Source organism: Struthio camelus, chromosome 4 (genome assembly GCF_040807025.1).
Source record: "Struthio camelus isolate bStrCam1 chromosome 4, bStrCam1.hap1, whole genome shotgun sequence".
Taxonomy (NCBI): Eukaryota; Metazoa; Chordata; class Aves; order Struthioniformes; family Struthionidae; genus Struthio; species Struthio camelus.
In genome coordinates this window covers 58376598-58399650 of record NC_090945.1, presented here as the reverse complement: position 1 = coordinate 58399650, position 23053 = coordinate 58376598, and the positions used below count along the sequence as shown (strand labels likewise).

Genomic DNA, 23053 nt, shown 5'->3' with positions numbered 1-23053 from the left:
TGGTTCAAGCAGCCAAAGAACCACTGAAATTTCTGCCAGCTGCAGTGAATAAAAACCAATCAATCAGCCAAACATACAACACACCACAGAGCTAGCAAATGGTGTGGCGCAATTGTTTTGAGCTATGCTGATAGAATAGTAAAAGCCTAAGGAAGCGATATAGAAGCCTCTGTACAAGTTCTGCTCTTCCAGAGTTAGTGGTTTCCTGCAGGTTACAGATGACTTGGAATAATCCTCCCCGGACACTTCAGTGACTCAGGATGACGTCTCCAAGGTGGCAAGGCACAAAGTGGCCAGACTAGATAAGGCAGCCCAGTTCCTTCCTTCCTTTTCTACCAGTTTCACAGCACAGCCCAGAGAGTAGCAAAGAACAAGAGATATCCTTTAAAAAAGCTTAGGCCAAAATCTGAGAAGAAATTCCACCTTCTGCCAAAACATAAAAGTAGGAGCCATACATGACAGAGTACAGTTTTACAGCTATTGATGGCGTTTCATAAACTGTTTTAAATACTCTTTTCTTACAGCTCCATTTTATCTAAGAGTCATGAAATATGCCATAAGTGTCCATGCACATTAGGTGTAACAGTCCATACTGCACTGAAATTTGAGCATCAAAAACAACAGGCCTGGAGAATGAAGTGCTTGGTCAAGAACATCAGAATAAAAAACTAAGTACTCCATAATTAAACACTAATGTTGGTTGTGGCAATTAAAAAAATAAAAATAATCCTTGTATTTTTTAGCTGATGAACTGTATGCATATATTAAGACTTAAAATGCACTGAATAATTAGACCTGCCTTCCAAAATCTCTGATCTGTTATGGTTTTTTGTGCAATTTTTGATGTTTTCTTTTCTACTATGTAACTGCCACACACTTTGGATAGCTGTGCCACTTTGATATTAAAAAAAACATTCAGAACATATATAATAGGTAAAGTTCCTTCAATGTTTCCCATAGTTTGTCACCGAGCATGATGAGGGTATTTCTTTTTTGCTGCTAATAGCCTAAAAACTACATACCTGATTGCTATCTCACTTAGGTCATCCTAAATTAAACTTCAGGATCAGTAAAGGAGAATCAGAACAAAAATGTGCATATTTCAAATATTTAACTTTAATCTCCAAGACCAATGTTAGAATGTGTGAATAATTGTTTTTAAACCTTTAAAAATATTTTGCAGTTCTTAAAACATAGCATTTATTTTATGCTCTTCCACATTTTAAAGATTCACTTACTCATATTGATCAAGGTTGTTGGACTTCTTTCCTGTTACATAGTTGCTTGGAATATATCCTTGATTTCTAGAAGAATATATAACAAAATCTGAATAAGAACATATGAAATTGCATGCCTAGAAAACAATCCTTTATCCTGCTAATTACCAGGGGTCACTAGCAGTCACTTGTTCGTTACAGACCCACTCTACTACTCATCACCTAAAACCCGATTTTCCTCATCAATTAACTTTTAGTGCACCTAAAGAAGTTAAAGAGTCAGCAGAAGTGTCCAAGCAAATCAGCAGACGGGGTTAAAATAAACAACACTCTGCTTCACTGTTACTTCTGCACTTGGATGAACCAGCCAGTCCCTGGGAGTATGTTTTGAGGGTGCCACAGCAGCCCTGCTCTGCGTAATGACTGAAAACAACCCCTAACGTTTTGCAACATTGACCTGATAAATAGTGAAGTATAGAAACTCTCACCTTTAAATAGTGGGGAAAAGAGAATGTAGAAGCCAGGCGTTGCAGCTGGTGAAGTGGCAGTCATTAAGGCATCTCATGGTGAGTGATTTGCTAAGAGTAAGTTGGAGTCTCACTCTCAACTCATTCAAAGATTACCCCTAATGATCCAGCTATTAAATGAGATGATGATAGTTCAAGCCTGGAAGTCAGAGCCTGCTGATTTAAATGGTAACCATACTGCTCCCTAATGAGCCATTCCCCAGGGGAGCAGGAGTATTTTACCAGCATAGCTAGGTTTTGTAGGCTGGCTGACACTTTAATTAGGAATCCATAAAGTCTGACAGGAAACGTAACTGTAAAAGCTTCCAATTCTGCAACAGTTTATGCATGCAGACTCTGCAATGTATTGACAACCTCATTTTTTCAAATGGGACTGTATTTGGGCATAAAGATATGGATCGGAACAGAAATTCCCCCATATGGGGGTCCCAAATGGGATTTGACCGAGTTGGTTGTTGACATATGATGCATATAAACTACTACAACATGGAAATAACCTTATCCAACTTTATAAGGAACGCAGAAAATACGGAGCTGGTGCTTACCCATATTTATCTCTTGCCTTCCACCAGTGAATGTCATTTTTTTCAATTATCATATACTCTTCACCTTTCTCTAATCTTAAATCATGATGTTCTGTAGGCTGAAAGTCATACATTGCTACCACTATTTCCTCCTCTTCACTGTCATTTTCTTCAGCTGGGGGAACAGGTGGCGGAGGCCTTCGCTGAAAACAACACAACTATCATTCCATTCTGCTTGTAATCCCGCTGTTATCATTATACCAGCGCAAAGCAGTTGAGCATCCTGAAGGCAAAAGCTGAGCTGCATCTGGTGGCCCCAGGAGGGAGCTCAGGTTGCCCTGCCTCCCCAGCAGCCGCAGCGGTGCGGGAGGAGCCAGGTGCTGTGCCGGCCGACCAGCGCAGCAGCCCGCCAGCTCTGCCCCCATCTCCAACAGCATCTGCTTTCCCACCCTACGTTCCACCAGCAGCATGCGTACAGCTAGCAGGTCCAGTCCAAATTGCATTATTGGGACTCCCCCCCGCCCCAACTACAGACTTCAGATAAAGGAAGGATTAATGATGTTTACAGGAATAAGATAAGAAAAGAAAGTCACAGTAAATCTAAACGCTACCTTGAGAAACAGCAATTATCTATTCCATGTTTTAAAGACTCTACCTACCTTAGTTTTTTCTGGCATTGGAGAGGGTTCTTTCCTTATACCTAGAAACAGAGCACAGAAAAGGATTTGCATCTATTAGCTTACTATGAATTTAAAAAAATAAATAAAAGGTTTTGAATTCAGGTAAGATTTTAACATCTCAAAGTTATTATGAAGGCTAATTAAGTCAGAAAATAAAGACAGCTCTGATTAAGTATAAGAAAACATCAATTAAGCATCTGCAAAAACATACTAAATTGGACAGCACCGGATTTGGAGACGTCTGTGCCGCACTGGAGTGTGCTGGGCAGAAATTCCTGAACTAGCCAGCAGGCCCAGGCAGAGCAGGCCCGTAGAGTTCCTAGAAGAAACTCTAAAAGCAATATAAGACCATGCCATGTCCTGCTCCTTAACAAGGAATAAGGAAAATGTAGAAGTAGTGTTCTTGTAGCCATGACAAATCTAAATGTCCATTTCTATTATCCTCCAGTTGTTTCAGTAAGATATAATACTTACCCAGGGTGCTTGCCTTGCTAAACAAGGTATAGAAGTTGTATGTATTTTGTATTACTTCTCTGAGGTCCAGTAGTGATTTTTTCCATATTGTTTTTTTTCCAGTTAAAAAGCTTGAGTTTTATTTGTACTGGAATATGTTAGTTTAGGTCAGGTTCCATAGCTTCATGATTGCAGAATCAGGCTGACCAAAAACCATGGTTTATTCTTCAGCTCTTTTAGCACAACTAAATTTGCAGCAGATCCCCACCATCGCCATTTCAGGCTCTGATACAGAAAAGCGTCTAGGCACCACTGATATCTTTGGGATGTAAGCATCTATTAAATCTTTTCTTACTAAGTTTTTTTTTTGTGTTTTTTGGTTTTGGGGGTTTTTTGAATCAAGGACTAAATCACTGTATTCTTAAGTAGGACAATACTGCAGTGAGGGTCACACTTTCATGTCATTGCATGCTACAGCATATACTGCTGTACAAGCACAATATTTATATGCGTATGGAAGTCATAGTTTATCCAAGTTCAGCATATGCACATTTACAAACTTCTAGGAAAATCCAGTCACGCGTCTACAAATACACTGAGCCTGTCATCTTGTATCATTTTTACACTGGTGTAATAATATTGATGCCAATATGGTTATTCTTCTACACTTTTACGTAAAAGTCATTTATTAAAACTGAAGAGCTGGCAAAAATTTGTAATTGGATCACCATGAGGTTTTACCTCACTCTAAGGGAAACACTTTGTCAAATAAATTCCAGATGGGAAAAATAGAACAAATGAAAAATAAATTCAGCAGCCTCAAAATGTTTCCTTTCAGATTTCTCTGAATATTTTTTGGAAGGATAGTCTGCTGGCTGCTAAATATTTTCATAGAACACTTAGTTTTACTTTAGATACAGCATCAACAATTCACCCTGCTCTATAAATTTCCCTAATGTCGGCAGCACTCAGGTGCAATGACACAGAATCATATAAAAAAGTGGAAAACCAAGCCAAAGCGATTATATATGAAAACATATGAACTTACTGTTTTCAAAGAGATTATATTTTTCACAGCCAGGTGCTAATTTTTCTGTCTGTCTGCAACACTGATAAATTCCCTCCGTCCAGAATTTAGGATGATATTTTACCATTATATCACTGTTGTTCTTTATTTCTAGAAGAAGCAAGCAGCATATATTGTCAGAGATTAAGAAAAAAAAAATTTGCAAGAGTGCCACTGAATTTGTTAATAAATATTACCATACCTTTAAGATGGGACATAATCTTGACTTCTTATTGCATAATCTTGACCTTACTATAGCATTGCTACTCTTAAGGAATTTCTTATATGCTTATGTGAAAGCCATACAATGATAATGGATGGTATTTTTAGGATAACACATCACGTTTTCCGGCAGAGAGAGGTCTCTCCCCCTGCATGAGCTGGCCAAGGCAGCAGGTAGGTGCTTGCCACAGTCAGGAGAGTAAGAACAGCCACGCGGGGCACCCCGAGGGCCAGACACCCACCTGCACCCTGCAGCACAGTCAGGCAGCTGTGAGGACCCTTGGGGCTCTGTCTGCCTCTGTTGTTTCTATTACCACTGCAAATGACTCAATTTTCCCTCCAGAACACTATTTGTAGGGGAAGTGGCTAACATTTATCACTATGCCATGGCACAAGGCGTGTCTAAATATGTCAGATATTAAGCGTGAGCAGTTTTCATTACCTTCTTTCAGATTTCTCACCCACTGATCCCGGCTTTGTGCACTTGGTGCAAAAATATAGAGTGTATTAGCATCATACACAACCTGGAAAAAAAAAATCAAAACAGATATTCACATGGTAACAGTCATTTATTTATTTCTCAGGAAACAGAGTAAACAGAACAAGGCAAACGATTTTTTAAGCTTAACAAAATTACTGTCTCCAATAACATAACAAACGTGAGACAAAATGCATAAATTAGGAAAAATTTTTTAGAGTTTAATATTAATATATGGTGCTTTCAGTAGGATAAGAGAGGATTTTAATGGTATTTTATCTTGAGAGTATTCCTTTCTATTGTTTGCTTCATGCTTTGTTTTGTTCATTCTCCACTGACAGTTTTCTAAAAACAGTCTAATTGCTAAAGCTATTTTATAATTACACATCCTCTGTTCCCACACATTTCAAAACTTATTAATGATTCCATATGTCTTCCATTTGTTTTCTTCACTGGGATTTGTTTTTTATTCTTCCTGCTTGTATTGGCAGGAGGCAAGTTTTGCCTTGGAAGAAAGGGACCAGATCCTCCTTTTCATCAGTGGGATTCACAGTCACTCCAACGATCTTCTCTAGTAGAAGCAAGCACAACCTGACCCCCAATTCCACGCCACCCCTCAGCCCTTTGTTTTCTGTATTTATTCCCAGTAAGTTCACAAGAGAGGAAAATGCAACAAGGTTTATCTTGAGCTTCTTATTCCCATACAAATTAATAGCAATCACGCATTTAAGTGAAATAGCATGCACATAAGAGGATGGAAATAGGGGAAATACAATGTCAGGCGACCCGTTTTGGAGGCAGGACAAGGACAAGGCACCTTTCAGCCAGAATCTAAGCAGGGAGGGTTGGGAAGAGAAGCACGTGCCACCCCACCCAGCAGGCACAGCTCCCAGGAGAGGGGGCTGCCGGGGGAGCAGAGCTGACTGAGGATGAGTGTTGGCCACTGGTCCTGAACTACAGCCTCCACAGCCCCAGCGAGAGCCAGGACAGCCTCAGTATGCTAAAGCTACAGTAATTTGAAGTGAGTGGCACACCAATGGCTTGGCTCTGTTGAAAAACACTGTATTTAATATTAACCAAAGGAACATACCTGAAATGGATATTTATTTTGACAGGGAATAATGCCATCATTTTTTACAACTTCTACACATTTGATTCTTGAAATGTCAACAGATCCTTTTCTGTACTTTTTCTATAAAAGAAAAGCAAAAACAAGTGAAGACCAATTCATCTAAGGGCATTTACCTAATTCCTTTTTTTTTTTTTTTTTTTTTTTTTTTGCAGAGCCTTATTGCTTTCTTTTTCACCTATGATACTGATGTTGCTTTAACTGCAGAGTCATTTCAGGCGAGAAAAGCGAGGGAGCAATAAAGATCTACGCTGGCCAAAGTGCACAGAGTAGCACGTAACTGCTTAGTAAGAAGCAAAACCCCTTTCAATATAAAGTTTGTAATTAGTTGTAACCATTAATCCTTATATACCAACTAACGAGAATTAACTTTTCTTTAAGAAAAGGAACTTGAACGCAAACGAAACAACCCTTATCACTGATTTTAAACTATGACTAAAAAGGATAAGTGGAACAGATGCTGATATATCACCTAATCTCCTCTCTTGCTTTGCTGTCAAAATGCTCCCACTGTTTGGTGGCTACCACAGTGTTTCCCCAGCTTTTCAGAGGAACCGCGATGCTGCGCCAGCAACACAAGTTCAGGCCGTGGTAGGAAACAGGAGGTGGAAGGGTGCAGCCTGCCGCCGGGGCAAGTCGAGGTCTGGGCTCGAAGAACTCGCTTGAGCCAAGGCTGGCAGAAGCCCTGAAGCAGCCACGCTTGCAAGTATAGACCCCAATGCCAAACTTCACTAAAACACTAGGCCTGAGCTCAGGAGCTTTTCCGCCTCCCATCATATGATCAAGCAGCTTAAGATGTACTTCTTGATTTAAAAATAATTCACTCTGAATTTCAGCACCTAGGTGGCAGCAAGAAGCCCCCAGCCAAGGTGGGACTGAATGCAGAGCTCTTGGCTCCTACCTGATAAATCTGTGACAGAAAAATAGCTAGGGGAGATAACCTCCACAGAGCCTCCCCTGGGCTGGAAAAGATCCTCTGAAGCACACCTGCTCTAAGGCCTCATCCAAAGGCCATTTGCTACAACTGCCACATTTCCTGTTGTTTCTTACAGTGCTCACATCAACATTTCTGTGCCCACCCCTATCCTCCAGCTGTCATCCTTTCTCTAACCCTTTCTGCAACCTTGCACAACAATTTACTGGAAAGCCACTAGATAATACACCATAGTCTGAAGCCTGCACAACTTTCAGTCCTTCCTCAGGACACTAGCATCCCAAGTGTAATCGATGAGGCGTCTGAGGTGGTCTGGCGTACCTAAATTGCTAATTATACACATTTGAAAGCTGGAGAGAGTTTAATATAGAGTACTGCAGCACTTTTCTACAGAAATCAGCATCTCTAGATGCTTCAGCAATAAAGTAAGGCAAAATTCCATCTTAAAACAACACTACTGTTATAAAGCCAGGCACGCAAGAGTTTGGAAATGCAGGTTTAAGGATGTTTGGGCACCCTTAAATTTATCTTCTGCATGCACATGATACGGCTCCGTACATGCAAAGGCACTCCAGCTAAGGCGACGTGGCAAGAAATACTGTGTGCGGACACACGAGCTGCCAGCACGCCGTCTAGTTTGGATCTAGAAAAACGACTGCTGCATTTGTGAAGCGCAGGCATTGAAGCCTAGCGACATGACGAGCTGCTGCACTTGCGCTGTCTATCCTGTAGGACGTGCATAGCAGGCCAGCACAAGCCACGTGCAGCTGCTCAGTGCAGAAACAACTCACAGCCTTCTGCTATAGGAAGCTATGCAACACTTTTTACATCATCATGCCTCCTCTATAAGCGGCTTTTACATCTATTTTTTAATTCTCCTTAAGAATTCTTGTCATTTACCGTGCACCATTCAACCCCTGCACGGAACGCACAGCTCACAGTTTCACGTAGCTACGTGCAAGACCTTACAACAGGTAATTTAGAAGAAGTCAGAATGAGGACATTAAAGAAGCTGGATCACTGTCAAACACAGGCAGATCAAGAATGCTTACCAGACACTGCCCAAAGTAAAAATGCATGAAAATACAGTGTAGTTCAACACTCCAGAGATGAAACTCTGTGGAAGAACAGCAGGTAGTTGGAGAAAGTGGGAACAAAGCTTTAATCCGTATGTATAAGCAACAGGTAATAACAGCAATAGGGAAGTTAACAGAAAACCACACCTTTTGAAGGTGGCTGTTTCTGAAGTAGTTGAGTTAAATCATTTAACTCAAGCAGGAGAGGGTAACAATGAAGCTCAGCACAGAAACGTCCAATGCCCTGTACTGAATGGCAAAGGGAAACACAGAAGTGATCCACTTTTTAAATGAGAATTAAAAGAAGATGAATCTATGCAGAGCATATGTGGCCACTTCTCACTTTTGGAAGAACCAAGTCTCTAGAAGAAAAGTGCATTTCTATTGGAATCTAGAACAACAACAACAAAATCGTGGCGGCAGCTTGCCACTGGTCCAGAATTAATCCATGTCAAAAATTTACAGTTGCCAAGCACATCCAACTCATGCAGTCCAGAGTACAGCTTATGAAGGATGGACACTGTTCAGACAGTGTGGAAACAATTAGTAGTTACTGAATTATTTCAGCTACTCCCATCCTTACTCACTTGTCCTCCTCTCTCCTGAGGACAGAAATTTCAGCCCAAATAGCAGAAGCTGGGCACAATCATAGGCAACTGAAAACATGGTCTTACAAAATGAGAGTAGAGCAACTTCTGATATAGCTATACCACTATTATATCACCTGTAGTAACCTAATAGTTATTACCCACGTAAAATGCAAAAGCTTTGTCAGCATATAGAATACTGCAAGTACTCTGTCTGTATCTTATTTATACTGTTATGAAAAAAACAGGCAGAGGAAACATGCATGAAATTCATGCATATCATGGTCAGCATCAGGAAAAAATGACAGGAACTTGAAGTTCAGATAAAGCTATAACTGCTATGCAATACAATCCCCCCCACACATCCCCCCCCAAAAAAATAATCCGCCTCAAAAGCGCTTTTTCAAATAGCGTTAAAAGAGAGATGTTCTAAAATACTATGCTCCGCTGAGAAATAAATAATTCGCGCTGTGTATGTCATCTTGGATTTATGACCAAAAAATTGTTTTAAGTCTTCTGTTTATACCCCATTACCTGACTTTGCCTAAAGTAACACATATATTTGTGCAAATGATAGGAAAAGAATTATGGAATTCTGCAACGCTTGGTACAGCGGCAAGTATTGCTCCTTCCTAAAGATCTTCACTGCATGACAGGCCTTGCAGCTTTAGAATCGATAGCCTAGCCAACCTCAAAAACAGGAGGAGCTGAACATGCCTGTGTTTTGCGGTGTTTTCTCCCGCACACTTTTTTCCCAGCCGCCCCCTCCAAACACACACAGAATCCAACGCTCCACATTGTTAAAGTGAAGATCCTTCTCCAGATCTTTTCCTGGATACCAAGAATAAAGCCCTGTCTCCTTTTGAAGAAAGACTTGCCACTTTCATAACATCTACTCGGCTTCCTGTGGACTGCTGGTTAACAGGGGTTGTGGGATTGAGAGATGACGTAACGTGTGTGTGTGTGTGTGTGTGTGTGTGTGTGTGTGTGTGTTCGTTTTTTTCTTCCAATCTGGAATCACAGAAATTCTTTAGAGAAACAGGTTATATCATCTCCTTTATTACTTTCTCTGAAATCCCCTCTCCTCCAAGACTTCCAGATTTTCATGTCAATTCTGGCATTCATTGAGAGTTCAGGACTACTTATGTGCAAGGAAGACAAAGAGAAATCCAACTGGATAATCAACTATTATTTTGGGAGAAAAATAAAGGAAACCTGCTGATAAACGTTACATCATTCTAGCGACCCATTTCTTAAGTCATCTCTTTTTACACTCTCATAATTTAAGGTGACTCAGTTTGTATCACCATGAGGTGCCAGATTAAAACAATCCAAAACTAATCTGACCTGCCTAACGACCAGTGCTACACTTCCAACAGGTTAAGCCTACGAAGAAGAGATTTTCTGTTTTTGAGTATTCCAAAGATTAATTTCACACATTCACTTTTTTTAAAATACAAACGTTCCACGCAGACATGTTTCAGATTGCATCAGAAACAACAGTTATGAACGGCCAGCAGCCATTGGCAGGTTTGCAGCTGTCCTTCAGTTCAGCATTTCTCACTGTTAAACTACCTGCACATGAGCAGGAAAGAATGACTTAAGAAAAATGCTTAAAAAGATGACTGCAACTCCTCTCCCCTTCCTACTCAAAACAGTTTCCCTTTATTTACACACCATCACTGCGTTGCACTTATTCTGCATGCCAGAAGGCTTGCTCTGGAGGCAGGCCAGCGTACGAGCAGCGCAGACAGAACGGTGGACACAAAGTACAGGATCAAGCGAGAGCTTGAGCCCTGAACTAATGTGCAAGTAAAGCTGTAGGCATGAACTTGCCATGAGAAATCCACCCATAAACTTTCTCTCCAACAAGTAACCTCTATTACAAAGACACGAAAAAACTAGATTAGTACAATGGCTAGTTACGCAATGTCAAACCACAGAGTGCAGATCAGCATCTTTCACAGTTGGTTTCTGGAAGTGGAAGAGAGCTAACATAGGAGAGAAAGTTTGGAATCGCTGTCCAAGCAGGAGGATTTCACCAGCACATCCGTGCCCGTGCTCTGAGCCAGGTGCAAGCGTTCCCAGAGGACTGGGAAACTCCACAGGCCAGTGGACCCACAGGACCCGTCAATAGTGGTTCACCCCTTTTGTGAAGGGGGATACGTGCCTCTAGAGGGAGGCCTGTAGCAGAAAAACGGTTAGAACAATAATAAAGATATAATTGCTATGTCCCAGGAAGGATAACAAGTAGGTACAATTATGAGCTTTAGTGTTTTCAAAACATTTTTTAAAGTGTTCTAATTTCAAAATGTATTTTTTTAAAATGCATCTGCCTGCTGAAAATAACTTACCAAAAGGGAAGTGACTATACAGAACTACTATTAAAAGCTTCTCAAAATGCAAAATGCCATACTTGCTTCATATTTTCCTATGCTTCACAAACTTGATTTGCAGTTTCAGAAACCTTGCTCCTTGTTCATTGTGAAGACAAACAGTTCTGTTTCCATGCAAGGTAAAAGAACAACTATTTCTATTATTTAAAATAAAAAGCAGCAATATCCAGAAGTCATGACCCTGGAACTACACTAGCAGGCATGGCACAAATACATATGACTACATAAATACATATGACTGCCCTAAAAAATTAATAATCTTAGAACCCAGGAAGACGAGAAATATACAAATGTTAGATAAGTAGTATACAATCAAACAGCTCAGCTTTTATACACTCAGAATTAGTCCTCTGCTCAATATAGTAGCTTTGTAACTTCCTAAAAAGCCCTTTTTCCCCCGCTATAAGAGAAAACCATTTTTCAGCGTATTTCCTCATTGTTTACAAAGATACTATGGACTGGGGGAGTTAAACAGTACAAAGGATTTTCCAGCTGGAAAAATCTCAAAGACATCAGAAAGTCCAGTCCTGCTATAAAGAAATGGCTGCTTTGTCTCATTTGTGGTCTTTCTCTCTGGCTCATACTGAATATTTCTTTCTCCCATGCTTACTGCTATGGAGGAAATCCTGAGATCATCAGCACGTGACCCATGGAACTTGTGTTCCCAAAAACATACATAGGTCTGAGCATTAATTATATTGCCTTTTATGGAGCTGCCCTGCCACTTTCCAAAACAGAGAAGCCTGGCTACACTAAGTATCCACTGGAGTATCTTCTCTGGTAGAACCTGCTCCAAACCCCAAGGGGACTTTTTTTTTTCCCCCTCTTTTCTTTACTCTTTTTTGGATAAGTGGGATAAGCACTGCATACCACTGCAGTTCCCTCTTGAGAGGCATTTTCACCTAAGCAATCTCATTAACGTTTATGCCAATATAATTACTGTAGCTAGCCTGTTAGTTGGCTTCGATTTCCATCCCCTTGTTTTTTTTTTTTAGTGTGCCAGATATCTCAAGAAACGCCCTGCCTCCTTTCAAGCAATTTTTTAAAATTATTATTATAAGAAAAGCAAGTGCCAAGTATTTCTATTTACTTTTCTGAAACATCTAGAAGTAAAATACAAAAGTGAGAGGTGATTATTATTGTGATCCGATCAGATCCGATCCGAGCTCCAACTCTTGAGAAGAATTTCATGAGTCAAAATGGAAAGAAATTTAAGTGAGAGAAAATTCTTAAACCTTGTGCTGCCAAATATGGAACTGAGAATCCACTACCCCAGCCTGGCTGCTCAGCAGAGGCCAGCCACCAGCACTGGAGAGACCCAAAAAATCAAAAAGAAGTTCTCAGTGATACTGAAGCAACTTCCTAACCATTGCTACAGCATATTACCTGTAACCTATTCTTTTCCTTCAAGCAAGAGATAGTCATTCAACTTTAAGTGCCCTGTTATATTGCTGTGATTAGCAACGTAAGTAAGCATAAAAGAAACGAAATAAATCAGTCAGGCCTACATCCATACTGGGCCCTGAATTACTTATACTCTTGATGCAAACCTTTTCAGCTTTTGACATCTTAGCAAGTAACTTCAAGTTATTTCTCAGAAATATTCTCTTCCTTGTTTTCTTTGAAGTCCTCACAGAGCCCAGAGTCCAGTGTAGCCCAGCTGTAACATCTCTTTCCAATCTTTCCTCTCTTGGACAACACAGCTGTCATTCTGATCCTAAGCTAAGTAATGCCTTTCATCCAGGCACCCCTTTAACAGCCTTAGAGCTGAATGTTGGACTCAAGAAACTTGAGCAAATGACAGTTCATGTCCACAGACATCACAGGCTAGTGACCAGAGCCCCAGAAGAGGGCCCTCAGAGGTCATCTAGCCTATCCACTGTCCTAGGCAAGACCACCTTTACTTACTCTCTTTAAAACTTCAGATGATGGACAGTCCACAGCCACAGAGCTGCAAGTTTTCTGCATTTGAAGATTCCTGTCCTACCAGCAGCCCCTTTTTGTCATTGTAGTTCAGGCTTTTGGGAACCTAATCCTTCTTGCTGTTCCTCTCTCAAGTCTCTCAAGCAGGTCCACCTCTTCCTTGAAATCTACTGCCCTAAACCAGAGGCAGTGCTGCAGCTGATACCTTATCGTTAAGGCACAAGAATTACTTCACCATCCTGTTTATTCATCCTAATACAACACTTGCCTTTTTCACAGCAACAGGTTGCCATTGACACTTATCCAGCTTATATCCTACTGGAGACAGGATCAGCAAAACCATCAACATTTCATCAACAAAATCACTAGTAAAAACACTGGATTTGACACAGGACAGGACACTCCATTCAACAGTCTTTCAATCTGAAAACAAGCCACTAGCACTGACTGAATACCACTTTCCAGTAAGTCCTGAATCAAACCTAGAGGTTCTGCAGGTCATTTCTAATGCTGACATCTGAAAGCGTCATGAGAGGCAGTATCCAAACCCCTACTGGGATGAAACCATAGGATATCTGCAGCTTTTCTGCTACCCAAGAGGCTTGTCACACAGGAGCTAAAGGGAATGAGATTAGTTGGAGTTTTTGGACATTGGCAAGCAAAGATTTGACAAGAACTCCCAATTTTGTTATCTTCTAGATACTTTCAAGAAGTCTGTTTGTTCTGGCACTTTTCTGGAAATTGAAGTTATCTTCATAGCTGACAGTTTTTCAGCTTCTCTTGTGTACTCTTTTTAAAGGAAGGCCTTTCTCTAGCCTTCCAGAATTTTATCTGTCTTCCTCCTTATCCTTCACAGCACCTTCAAAATTCATCCATTCCTGCCCAGGGATAAGGTAAATATCCTCATCTGTGCCTTGTCAGCGTCTCAACAGCTGCAGCCTACTCTTTTCAACTTTAAGTTCAGCTTGTTCCATCTTATAAGCCTCAAAATGCTTTTGAGAAGATAATTATTCTAGATCCTAATTTTATTCATATCAGTCTTTTCTTTTGGTAGATTTTGCAAAGAAAAAGGAATCAATTACTATAACACAGCCAACTTAGGTTGCTCAAAAAAGTTTCTTTATGACTTGATGTTTTCAAGTAAGCACTCCCACCTCTCTGTTATGCTGCCTTCATTCACATGAATAGCTTTATTTCTTTGATTTGAACTGCTTTCAGTCACGCCTCCATAACATTTTCCCAGCTGTGACCACTGCTTTCTCCTATCTTGTGTTTTTAGACAACGTTTGGGTTCTTCCAGACCTTTTGGATCATTATAATACTGCAGTCAAGGATTTCTGCTTATGATACAAGTTTTTTGGTTTTTGTTTTTTTTAAAAAACAAGTACAAAACTTATTTCCCTGAATCTTAAACACAGCACACAACTCTCAACCCAGAAAGGACACAGCTTCACTGTTCAATCTGTCAAACTGCTCATTCTATCCAAACTCTCTCTCTCTCAAGTTTTTCTTCTTAGATTCTCTTAGGTGCCTTCTTACTGACCCCTTTTTGCTTCTCCTGTGAGGTTTCTGCTGCTTTTGCTGCAGAACACCATCTTCTCTTTCATGCATCCTGATAGCTTAAAAATTCTGACCAGCTTTATGTGCAGCTGTATTTTTGGATAATTAATTCCTACTATTTCATCTACCTCATTTCCTAAAATAAAGCTGACTTACTGTATTTGCTTTGAACAAACTCTCAGGTATACTAGCTGCAGTCACAGTTCAACCTTCCTCTTCCCCAGAATACCATGACAAAGGATAGGTAACTAATCTGTGGTAGTTGCAACTGTTTTCCAAATACTGGTAATCTGTAGAAGCAATGGCTATAGTTATTACAGAAGTATTATACAAACAAAATTATAAAGAGTGGCTGCCCATATTCTAAGTATCGTTTTAACATAGACCTTCTCAGGAAGAAGTTTGAAAAGCCTCCTATATTGTCATGAATATTCATTCACTTATTAACTTTTCATAAGAGATAAAACCACAATATTCTCTATACAGATGGACATGACAAGTATTGTTTTAGGTGGGCTAACTTGTAAATACATCATTATTGTTTACCTATTTGTAAATCTGGTACTTATTCAGCAATATAATTTATGCTGCAAGCCACTGTTAGCCATTACTTCTCATATAAAACTTTTTTTTTTTTTGAATCAACAGTCTATCCTGACTGCACTTTAAGAATTTTGATTTAGTCTCTTTCTGACAATGTTGAGCAAAAAAAAAAAATCATGTTTTACTGCATTAAAAATTGCTAAGCAGTGTGATACACTCCAAGAGCTAAACTGACCTAAAGCCACAGCCTAAGACAGTTGCAAAGACAGGTCAAAGTGAGTACAGCTAAAGATCTCTACATCATTCACCTGGAAAGGGTACAGCTGCTTCTATTGCCTAGAAGAAAAACAGCAGCAAACTCACAGTCCTCTTCCAGGTCTAGCTATGAAGTTATTGTGCAAACTTTCAAGTAGTATAAGAAAATTCAGTCGTTAACATACATATAGGACTTGGAACAGAAAAAAAATGCTCTGCCAATCCTCTCATTTCTGAAGCTATTCGTCTTACGGTAGAAAAGAAGAGTAACCAGTGTACTGATGTCATAAGAAGCTATTTAATAATGGACTGAGCTCTCATTTATGCAGAGAATTAAGTTACCTATGCAACGACTAAGGAAACTGTAGTGAATCAGGCTAATTAAGTTAAAAAATAATAAAGGATAATCACCATAGGAATAAGTAACAGTAGAACTAATACATATTGATATTCTGTTGAGGGGAAAAAGAAAAAACTATAAGAAAGTAATTAGTATAGGATTATGGAACTCTACATCATATTGTTATACTCCAAAGGAAGTATTTGCACAAGACTAGTGTTGCAATACAGCTACATAATTTTACCCTGCAACCTGCAGCTTTAGAATGGGCCCTAGAGCTCTTCAAGTTATTTTTCCTTCCTTAAAATATCATCATGATCATTTCAGTAGCTTCTGTCTCTTCTTTATTCAAATTGAAAGAACCAAAACAAAACTCTTTCAGAAGACAGTTTTTCTTTAGGAAAATACTTTCAAAATTAGGAATGGGCAAGAATGTCTAACTTTTTCCACTCTTCATTTTTTCATCTAAATCCTGGTCCATTTTTGTTAGTTAAAAATCCATCTGTTTATGCAGGATTGTCTTAATGTAAGTCTGATGGCAAATATCTTCAGATTCCGCTAGTGTCAGGGAAGATACGGTCAGTTCATTAGAAAATCTTCTCTCTGACACCATAGTAGCATCCTTCTAAGTAAGGCTCTTCATCTTTTCCCCTCTGGGGCTATTCATTGCCTTCTCTACAGCAAATGGTTTCCACATAGCAATAGATAGGCAAGTGCTGTGTCTACCCCGGCGTCCTCTCTCGAGAGGTCGGCACAGCCCCTGCAGAGCTAACAGGCCAGCACCGACCCTCCGCGTTTCACCTGCGCTTTGACGTGACAGACCCCCATTACACTCAAACACGCACAGGATAACCCAGCCCGGCCGGGGACCAGGGTTTGGCCCACACCTTTTGAAAATGCAAAACCTGATGTAAACCCTTTGTCACTGTAAACTGTAATCTATACAGTGAACGTGAGTAAACAAAGATGTTAAGTTAATCTAACATTCATAAGCATACTCAAGGCCAGCGTAAGCTGATGGGGGCTGAAAAGGTCAATGGGAGCATGCTGCTTGGTGTGTGGGAGGACAGTAACTAAACCACACAGAGCAGCGCACAGCTGATAAGAGTACCACTGCAAAGGAAGCTGAGGTAGACATAAATATCACAGTGAAAGGGAACATTCAACAACTCCAAGATACAAAGATATTAATCAGCACATTAATTACAGTTTAAAAAATTATGTTTGGATCTGCCTCAGCTTTGTGAAAGCACTGCACTCTCATGAGAGACATCTAACAAGAAATTTTTCAAACCAACAAAATAACAAGCTAACTCGCGCAAACCAGCTCCTTTCAACTGCTCCAGGGACAAGAAGTGCTTTAGCACTTGTCTTAATGACTGTCTTGCCTTCACCTCAAAGAATTTCCCTCAACTAAAGTGCTGTATAAAGCACAAACCTCAAGTCTGGTGGCACTTTGAATTCAAGATCGCTATCTGTCAGCAGAACCTAAATAAATTTGTGTGAAATACATATTACCTGCTATCACCACTACTGTGGAACAAAGAAATAAGCCAACTCCAGCCAGGGCCATCAGATTTCCCTCATCTCTTCATACAGTTCACCTTGCCCAAACAAGGACAAATTCAGATGTATCTTCTGAGAATTCATTGAGAAACAACTAACAATAGTACAACAGATGGCGACACAAGGAAAAACAGGACAAACCAAGTGTATATGCAGTGCTCCAGCGGCCATGGCAGCTTGACTGCTATTTCTCTGCCATCTGTCTTGGTCAGCCTCGGCTAACTTGAGAGGAATAAAAGACACAGTTCCAACAGCAGCTAAGACGCTCTTCAAAGGAGAGCGCACAACGACTTTGCACCAGGAGTCACCAGCTCTGAGGGACAGCGGTAGAGCTGTAAACCAAGTTTCCTCTCTAGATAAAACTGCTTAGCTGATATTTACAGAAATATTTCCAATTTTGATGATTAAGGTGGACTCCTAGATTAACACTAGGGCTTATTTTTTTCCCCAAACAGAGTCAGCTGGAAGTACAGATATACTGCACCTTTGAAAATGAACTCCAGAGCACTAAGTTGAACATACAAAACGTGAGGCCATTATTGACAAAAGTAGCCAAATATATCGAGGTCCATGTATATGTCAAGTTATTTCCACAGATGCCTCCTTGGATTTCAAACCTGTACTCCCTTAACAATGAAATTACCTTTTTGGAGAAAGTCCTATTAAAACTTTAGTTAAGTTGCTGTTGATCAAAAATACAGAAAAAATCCTGATGATATTTATTTTAATGACTCATTAAATATTTGGCTTTCTGACAAGCAGGTTTATTTCAAAGTCACTTAACTGCTTATTCATTTCATACAAATTAGTCTTTTCCGATTTTTTAGAAGAAAATAGTTTATCAAAATGAACAGAAGTATACCTGAAGTAGTATACCGAGTTTTAAATCATGCATGCACGCAAAAAACCCAGAGGATGCTTCCTGACAAAATATTTCACATTACAAGCATCACATTTATCCTTGTTTCCTCACTAGATCACTACATGGCTTTCCTTTACCATCAGGTTATTTGGGGAAGTTACACTGCAATCAATGTATTCAGCTGTTACCATTAAGCGTAATGCAGGAACCCTCAACAGGCAAAGCCTGCTTGTACACGCCAGATGAAATAAGGCCTGACAATGGAAAAATGCCCAATTTCGCCTGAATATATGGAGGTGCAGCTCCACTGAAGCAGAGTTCCTTCATTTGCCAGAGCTGAATTTACCCCAAAGTAATGACAGCAACCTGAAGACTGATTTAATTTAGGCTACCTAAAACAAGACAAGTTCATCTTCCCAGAATTGCCACAGCTTTCCACCTTTTCTTAAGGTCAGTTAGCACAGGTACAACAGAGACAGAGCTAATATGTTACAGAGGAGTGGAGCAAGAGCAGCAAAGGTGACTGAGAATTTAGCAAGAGGACCTGCCTACAATGAGGGCAGGCATAGGTTTTACTGCCCAGGTATTTAGTCTGGCTAGCTAACCCACTTCCTCAGTCCCAATGAGCAAGTAATCTTCACATGCCTACAGTATTCTGACTATTACTCCCCTTTCCCAAACTGATGTAGCTACCACCACCTACATAAATCTATTTAAAACTGGCTTGATAAGTCTACAGCGACACTCTTAAACAGGATTCTCCTTCCCCAGTTTTCCATGCTTTGAAACGAGTCTTGAAACCCAGCCTCTTTCCTGATTCTGTAGCGATACTTCCTTGATAATTTACACACTACCCCTATGACTTATGTTCCAACAACATGTCTTAGCGTAGATGCTACATTTCTCCTTCTCATGACTATAGTGCAGTTCCAGTTTCACCATAGGCATTCTGTACCACCTTGCAAATATGATGGAGTGTCTGAGCTGCTTGAAAGCACATGTAAAGAAAAATTTAATAGGTCATGAACATTTTTAAACAACATTTCACCCTGCTGCTAACAGTCATGTTTATTAGATATTGTTTATTGCTCAAGTAGCTAAATGGCACGTTGTCACACATAAAAACTGTTCTTTATTTTTTCTGTCTTATATCCTATGCAGTTTCTGGTCAAATACACCAGCTGAACTCCCCCACACCCCGAGCGCGCAGCATACAGTCAGTCAGAAGACGCAGAGGCATCTGCGAGAACAACATTTTCTATGGTTGAATGCTTTTTTTTTTTTTTTTTTGTTATAAATGTTCCACTGCTGTCACCAGACATAGCAAGTATCTAATTCTGTTGCCTTATTTACAGTGGTGAGCTGCCCACACTTTTTATGAGCAGTGACTAGTCTGGTTAACAAGGTTTAACTTAACCTTATTCAAATAAAATGGTGTGATTACTCATATGAACACAGATCCCGGGATCTTCTTGAACTCTTTGTCAAGTTACTTCTCTGCCAAATTCCCATTGAAGTAAAAATGGAGAGAGAAAGAAAAAAAAAATACATATTGGCCAGTGACCACTTTGGGAATCATACATTTGCCTAGAGGAGCAGAATTCAGCCGCTCTTGACAGACGGCTGCCGCTGCAGTTATATGACTAAAATGTGGCTATGGGATTCTCTTGGTTTAGAAATCCCAAGTCAATCTCACCAACCTAAACTGTCAACATTATCAACCTTGAAATTAAATCAGTCTGTACCTATCCTTTACCTCTTGTATCTTTGAATTCAATTAGTATACCGCGGGTCACATTTGATTTCCACAATAAACATCCAAGTATTCAGAGGTACCAGAGTTACTTTAATCTCTAATGACTTTATATTGCAGGAAGTACTTCAGCCAGAATATACAAGTGCCTTACTGTAAATAGAGATTTACAATCACCATCACTGACCTAAAAAAGCCTACTAATAAAAATGTCCATTTTTTTGTGTCATTGTACAACTGAAACAAAAGAAACAACTACCACTATGTGACAGAGAACTGAGTCACCAGAAAGTTTATTTTTTCCTAAGTGTAGAGCCCAAGTACTGCTGAAATGAAATATTCACAGATCTTCCCTGTAAAACTGGAGCTCATTATTTTCAGACAATATTCTTGATCAAATAAATGGCTCATTGATTAACATTAAAAGACTCTAAAGTGCAAGGAAGAGTGAAAATGGAGAGGTCTTGAGGCACTGGTTGTAAAGCTACATGTTATGGTTGAGCCAGTCTAACTGGCATCAACTGTTGCTGATGTCAACAGTTGGAGGCCTCCTGTCCTCCTCTGCCACCTGGCACCACCTCTGGTGCTTGTTGGATCCTGCACGGAGCTAATTCAGCTTGCTAACCCAGCAGAATGCTAATCCAGAGTGGAAAAACCAAACAAGCAAGCAAACAAAAAAAAATTTTCTGCTGATTAGTAGGTTTATTCAGTTCAGTATGGAGTCCAAAAAGTACCAGGCCAGCTAGGGGAGGGAGGGGCACTGCAAACCTAGGACAGGGCAGAGTTGGACCTATCCCTTTCAGCAGCAAATTGTTAGGCTGATGTACACGTAACATATAGTTTCACCCCAACAGTCCTGCTCTCAAGCTGGAAAATTTGAAGTTAGTGCCTTTCACAGCTAAGGGCACTCAGTCAGCAGTCCAACTCAATTTCGGTACAAACAAAACTGATAGACTGATGGATTTGAGTGAGGATTTAAACTGTCTCCTGGAAGGGTATTTTAGCCAAAGGGGTACTAACCCGCAGGAGAAAGGTAATGGCAACTTCTTAAAGGACACCAGCTAGACCTGCAAAACCTGTTAAGCTAACACAAGATAAGCCCTGACTGTGTCTAAGCTATATGCAGAGAATGGTGACTATAATACTCCACTGTGGCCTTGGAGCATGGTGAGCAAGCTCATGCTCAATTCTGCTGCAAGTGTAAGCTCTGTATATGCTTCACTCTGGCAGAGAAATACACTTGGCAAGCCTTAGCTCTTCCGTACCTCCTTCTTTCACCAGAGCTAAGACATCTGACACAACAGGTTGCACGGTAGTCTCCATTAACTTTTATTTCTTGAATGGCTTTTCAGAGCACAGGTTCTCCACTAGCTATTGCTGCCATTTTAATGTCCTTCAGTATTGCAATATTTCTGGAAAGCAGCCTCAGGTAAGTGGAAAATCTGAGGATATGGTGGGACACTCCAGGGGCAGGTAGATCTTGATGAAGTTGAGTCTGGTGCTCATTCAAAAAACGCTGGTCAAAGGATTTGCCTAATTTACACTATTGACTCCTAGTGTAACTGAATTTACGTAGAAAGTAGGAACAATAATGGACTGTTAGTGCTGTCAAAGAAAAATTACCTTGAGCTTCATTTCAATTACCGAGTTAAATAGTTCATTCTAGTGCAAATGAGAGCAGAACTTGGTCTGCAATGCACTGTTCCTATCAAATGCTGTTTCTCTTTATACTTGTTTAATTTAAAACCCAATCACATTCCAGGTGTGAAAGGAACGACCTTTACAGTGAACACTGCCAAAAATCAACGGTAACTGTAAGATTTCTCTGCCTTTTTGTCACCTTGTGATAGCATTGATCTTTTACTGTTTGCAGTAGCAACCTCAGCAGAGGTGCTGCTGAAACGCAGGCTGGCTGCACTCTGCCCCAGCTTCCGCAGTGAGGTTCCACCCTTCTGCTGGGAAGGCTGCAGCCACCACTGCACTGGTCAAGCTTGAAGGCCACACCTAAACATATGGCGCACTGCTGCTGCATGCCCTTGCATACAGTGCTAGGACATCTACAGGAGGAAGCCATTGCCTTTTGCAATACAGTAACACGAGCAGCCTTCACAGTGAACTCTGTGAAAAATGTCTTCCTTTACTTTCCCCAGACACTCAAAGGCAGACGCCAGAGACCTGCCAACCCATGAGTTAACATTCTCACTACCACATTTTACACGAGGCTGGTGAACGCCTTCCCTCTCCCCTCGCCCCCCGTCCAAAATCCACTCCTCAGCTTTAGCCTAGCGATATCAGCAAGCTCGTTTTGAAATTTCCACAAAACTCATGTAAGAGGCTTATGCACTGATGGGAGATGGATCCCAAACATCAAAGTTTCCAGCAAACTCTTCCATGAGGACGGACCCTACCTGAGATACCCTGTAAGAACCTACAGTGGCACTAAAGGGTGTCCCATTAGAAGGGGAACAGGTAAACTTCTTGCCAAAGCCTTTCTAGCACAGAATTCAAAAGGCTAGAAAAAGCCACATTAGTTTAAAACTTCAGAAAGAATGATGGAAAAATCAGTTAGGAATTAATTATTAAAAGTGATTGACAAAGCCTTGATATTTACCAGCAGTAAAATTATGCCACAGCCCGTCAGCCAGAAATGCTCAGGAATAAAACCAGAGAAGAGGAGACAGAAAGAAACCAGCACTGATGACCAGCTATAAAAGCTGTTTCACATCATCCCTGGCATCCTGGCAATACTACTGCCCTAATCACAGCTAGTTTACACTGGCTATCAGATATGCAAGTTTCCTGCACCTTGGTTAAACCTACATTATAAATAAGAGAAAAGGGAGATGGTAGTTCACATTCATTGCCACTCACATTCATTGCCACCATCAGTTCCCGACAAGTATGATACACTGTCGCAAAAAAACCTAACAGCATACCAAAGCAAGAAGGAACAGAGACAGCG

General features: G+C 40.4%; 1 protein-coding gene across 11 annotated transcripts in view; it reads right to left on the bottom strand.

Annotated features, from left to right (window-relative positions):
* Positions 1–23053, bottom strand: part of TEC (tec protein tyrosine kinase) — a 52354-nt gene that overhangs the window by 11495 nt on the left and 17806 nt on the right. For all 11 annotated transcript variants that reach the window (XM_068942945.1, XM_068942937.1, XM_068942938.1 and 8 more), the window contains 6 exons: positions 6258–6359; positions 5132–5213; positions 4450–4578; positions 2928–2968; positions 2290–2471; positions 1239–1304 (listed from right to left, as the gene is read on the bottom strand). In XM_068942945.1, coding sequence (XP_068799046.1) covers positions 1239–1304; positions 2290–2471; positions 2928–2968; positions 4450–4578; positions 5132–5213; positions 6258–6359 — 602 coding nt within the window. The remainder of the gene's footprint in view (positions 1–1238; positions 1305–2289; positions 2472–2927; positions 2969–4449; positions 4579–5131; positions 5214–6257; positions 6360–23053) is intronic.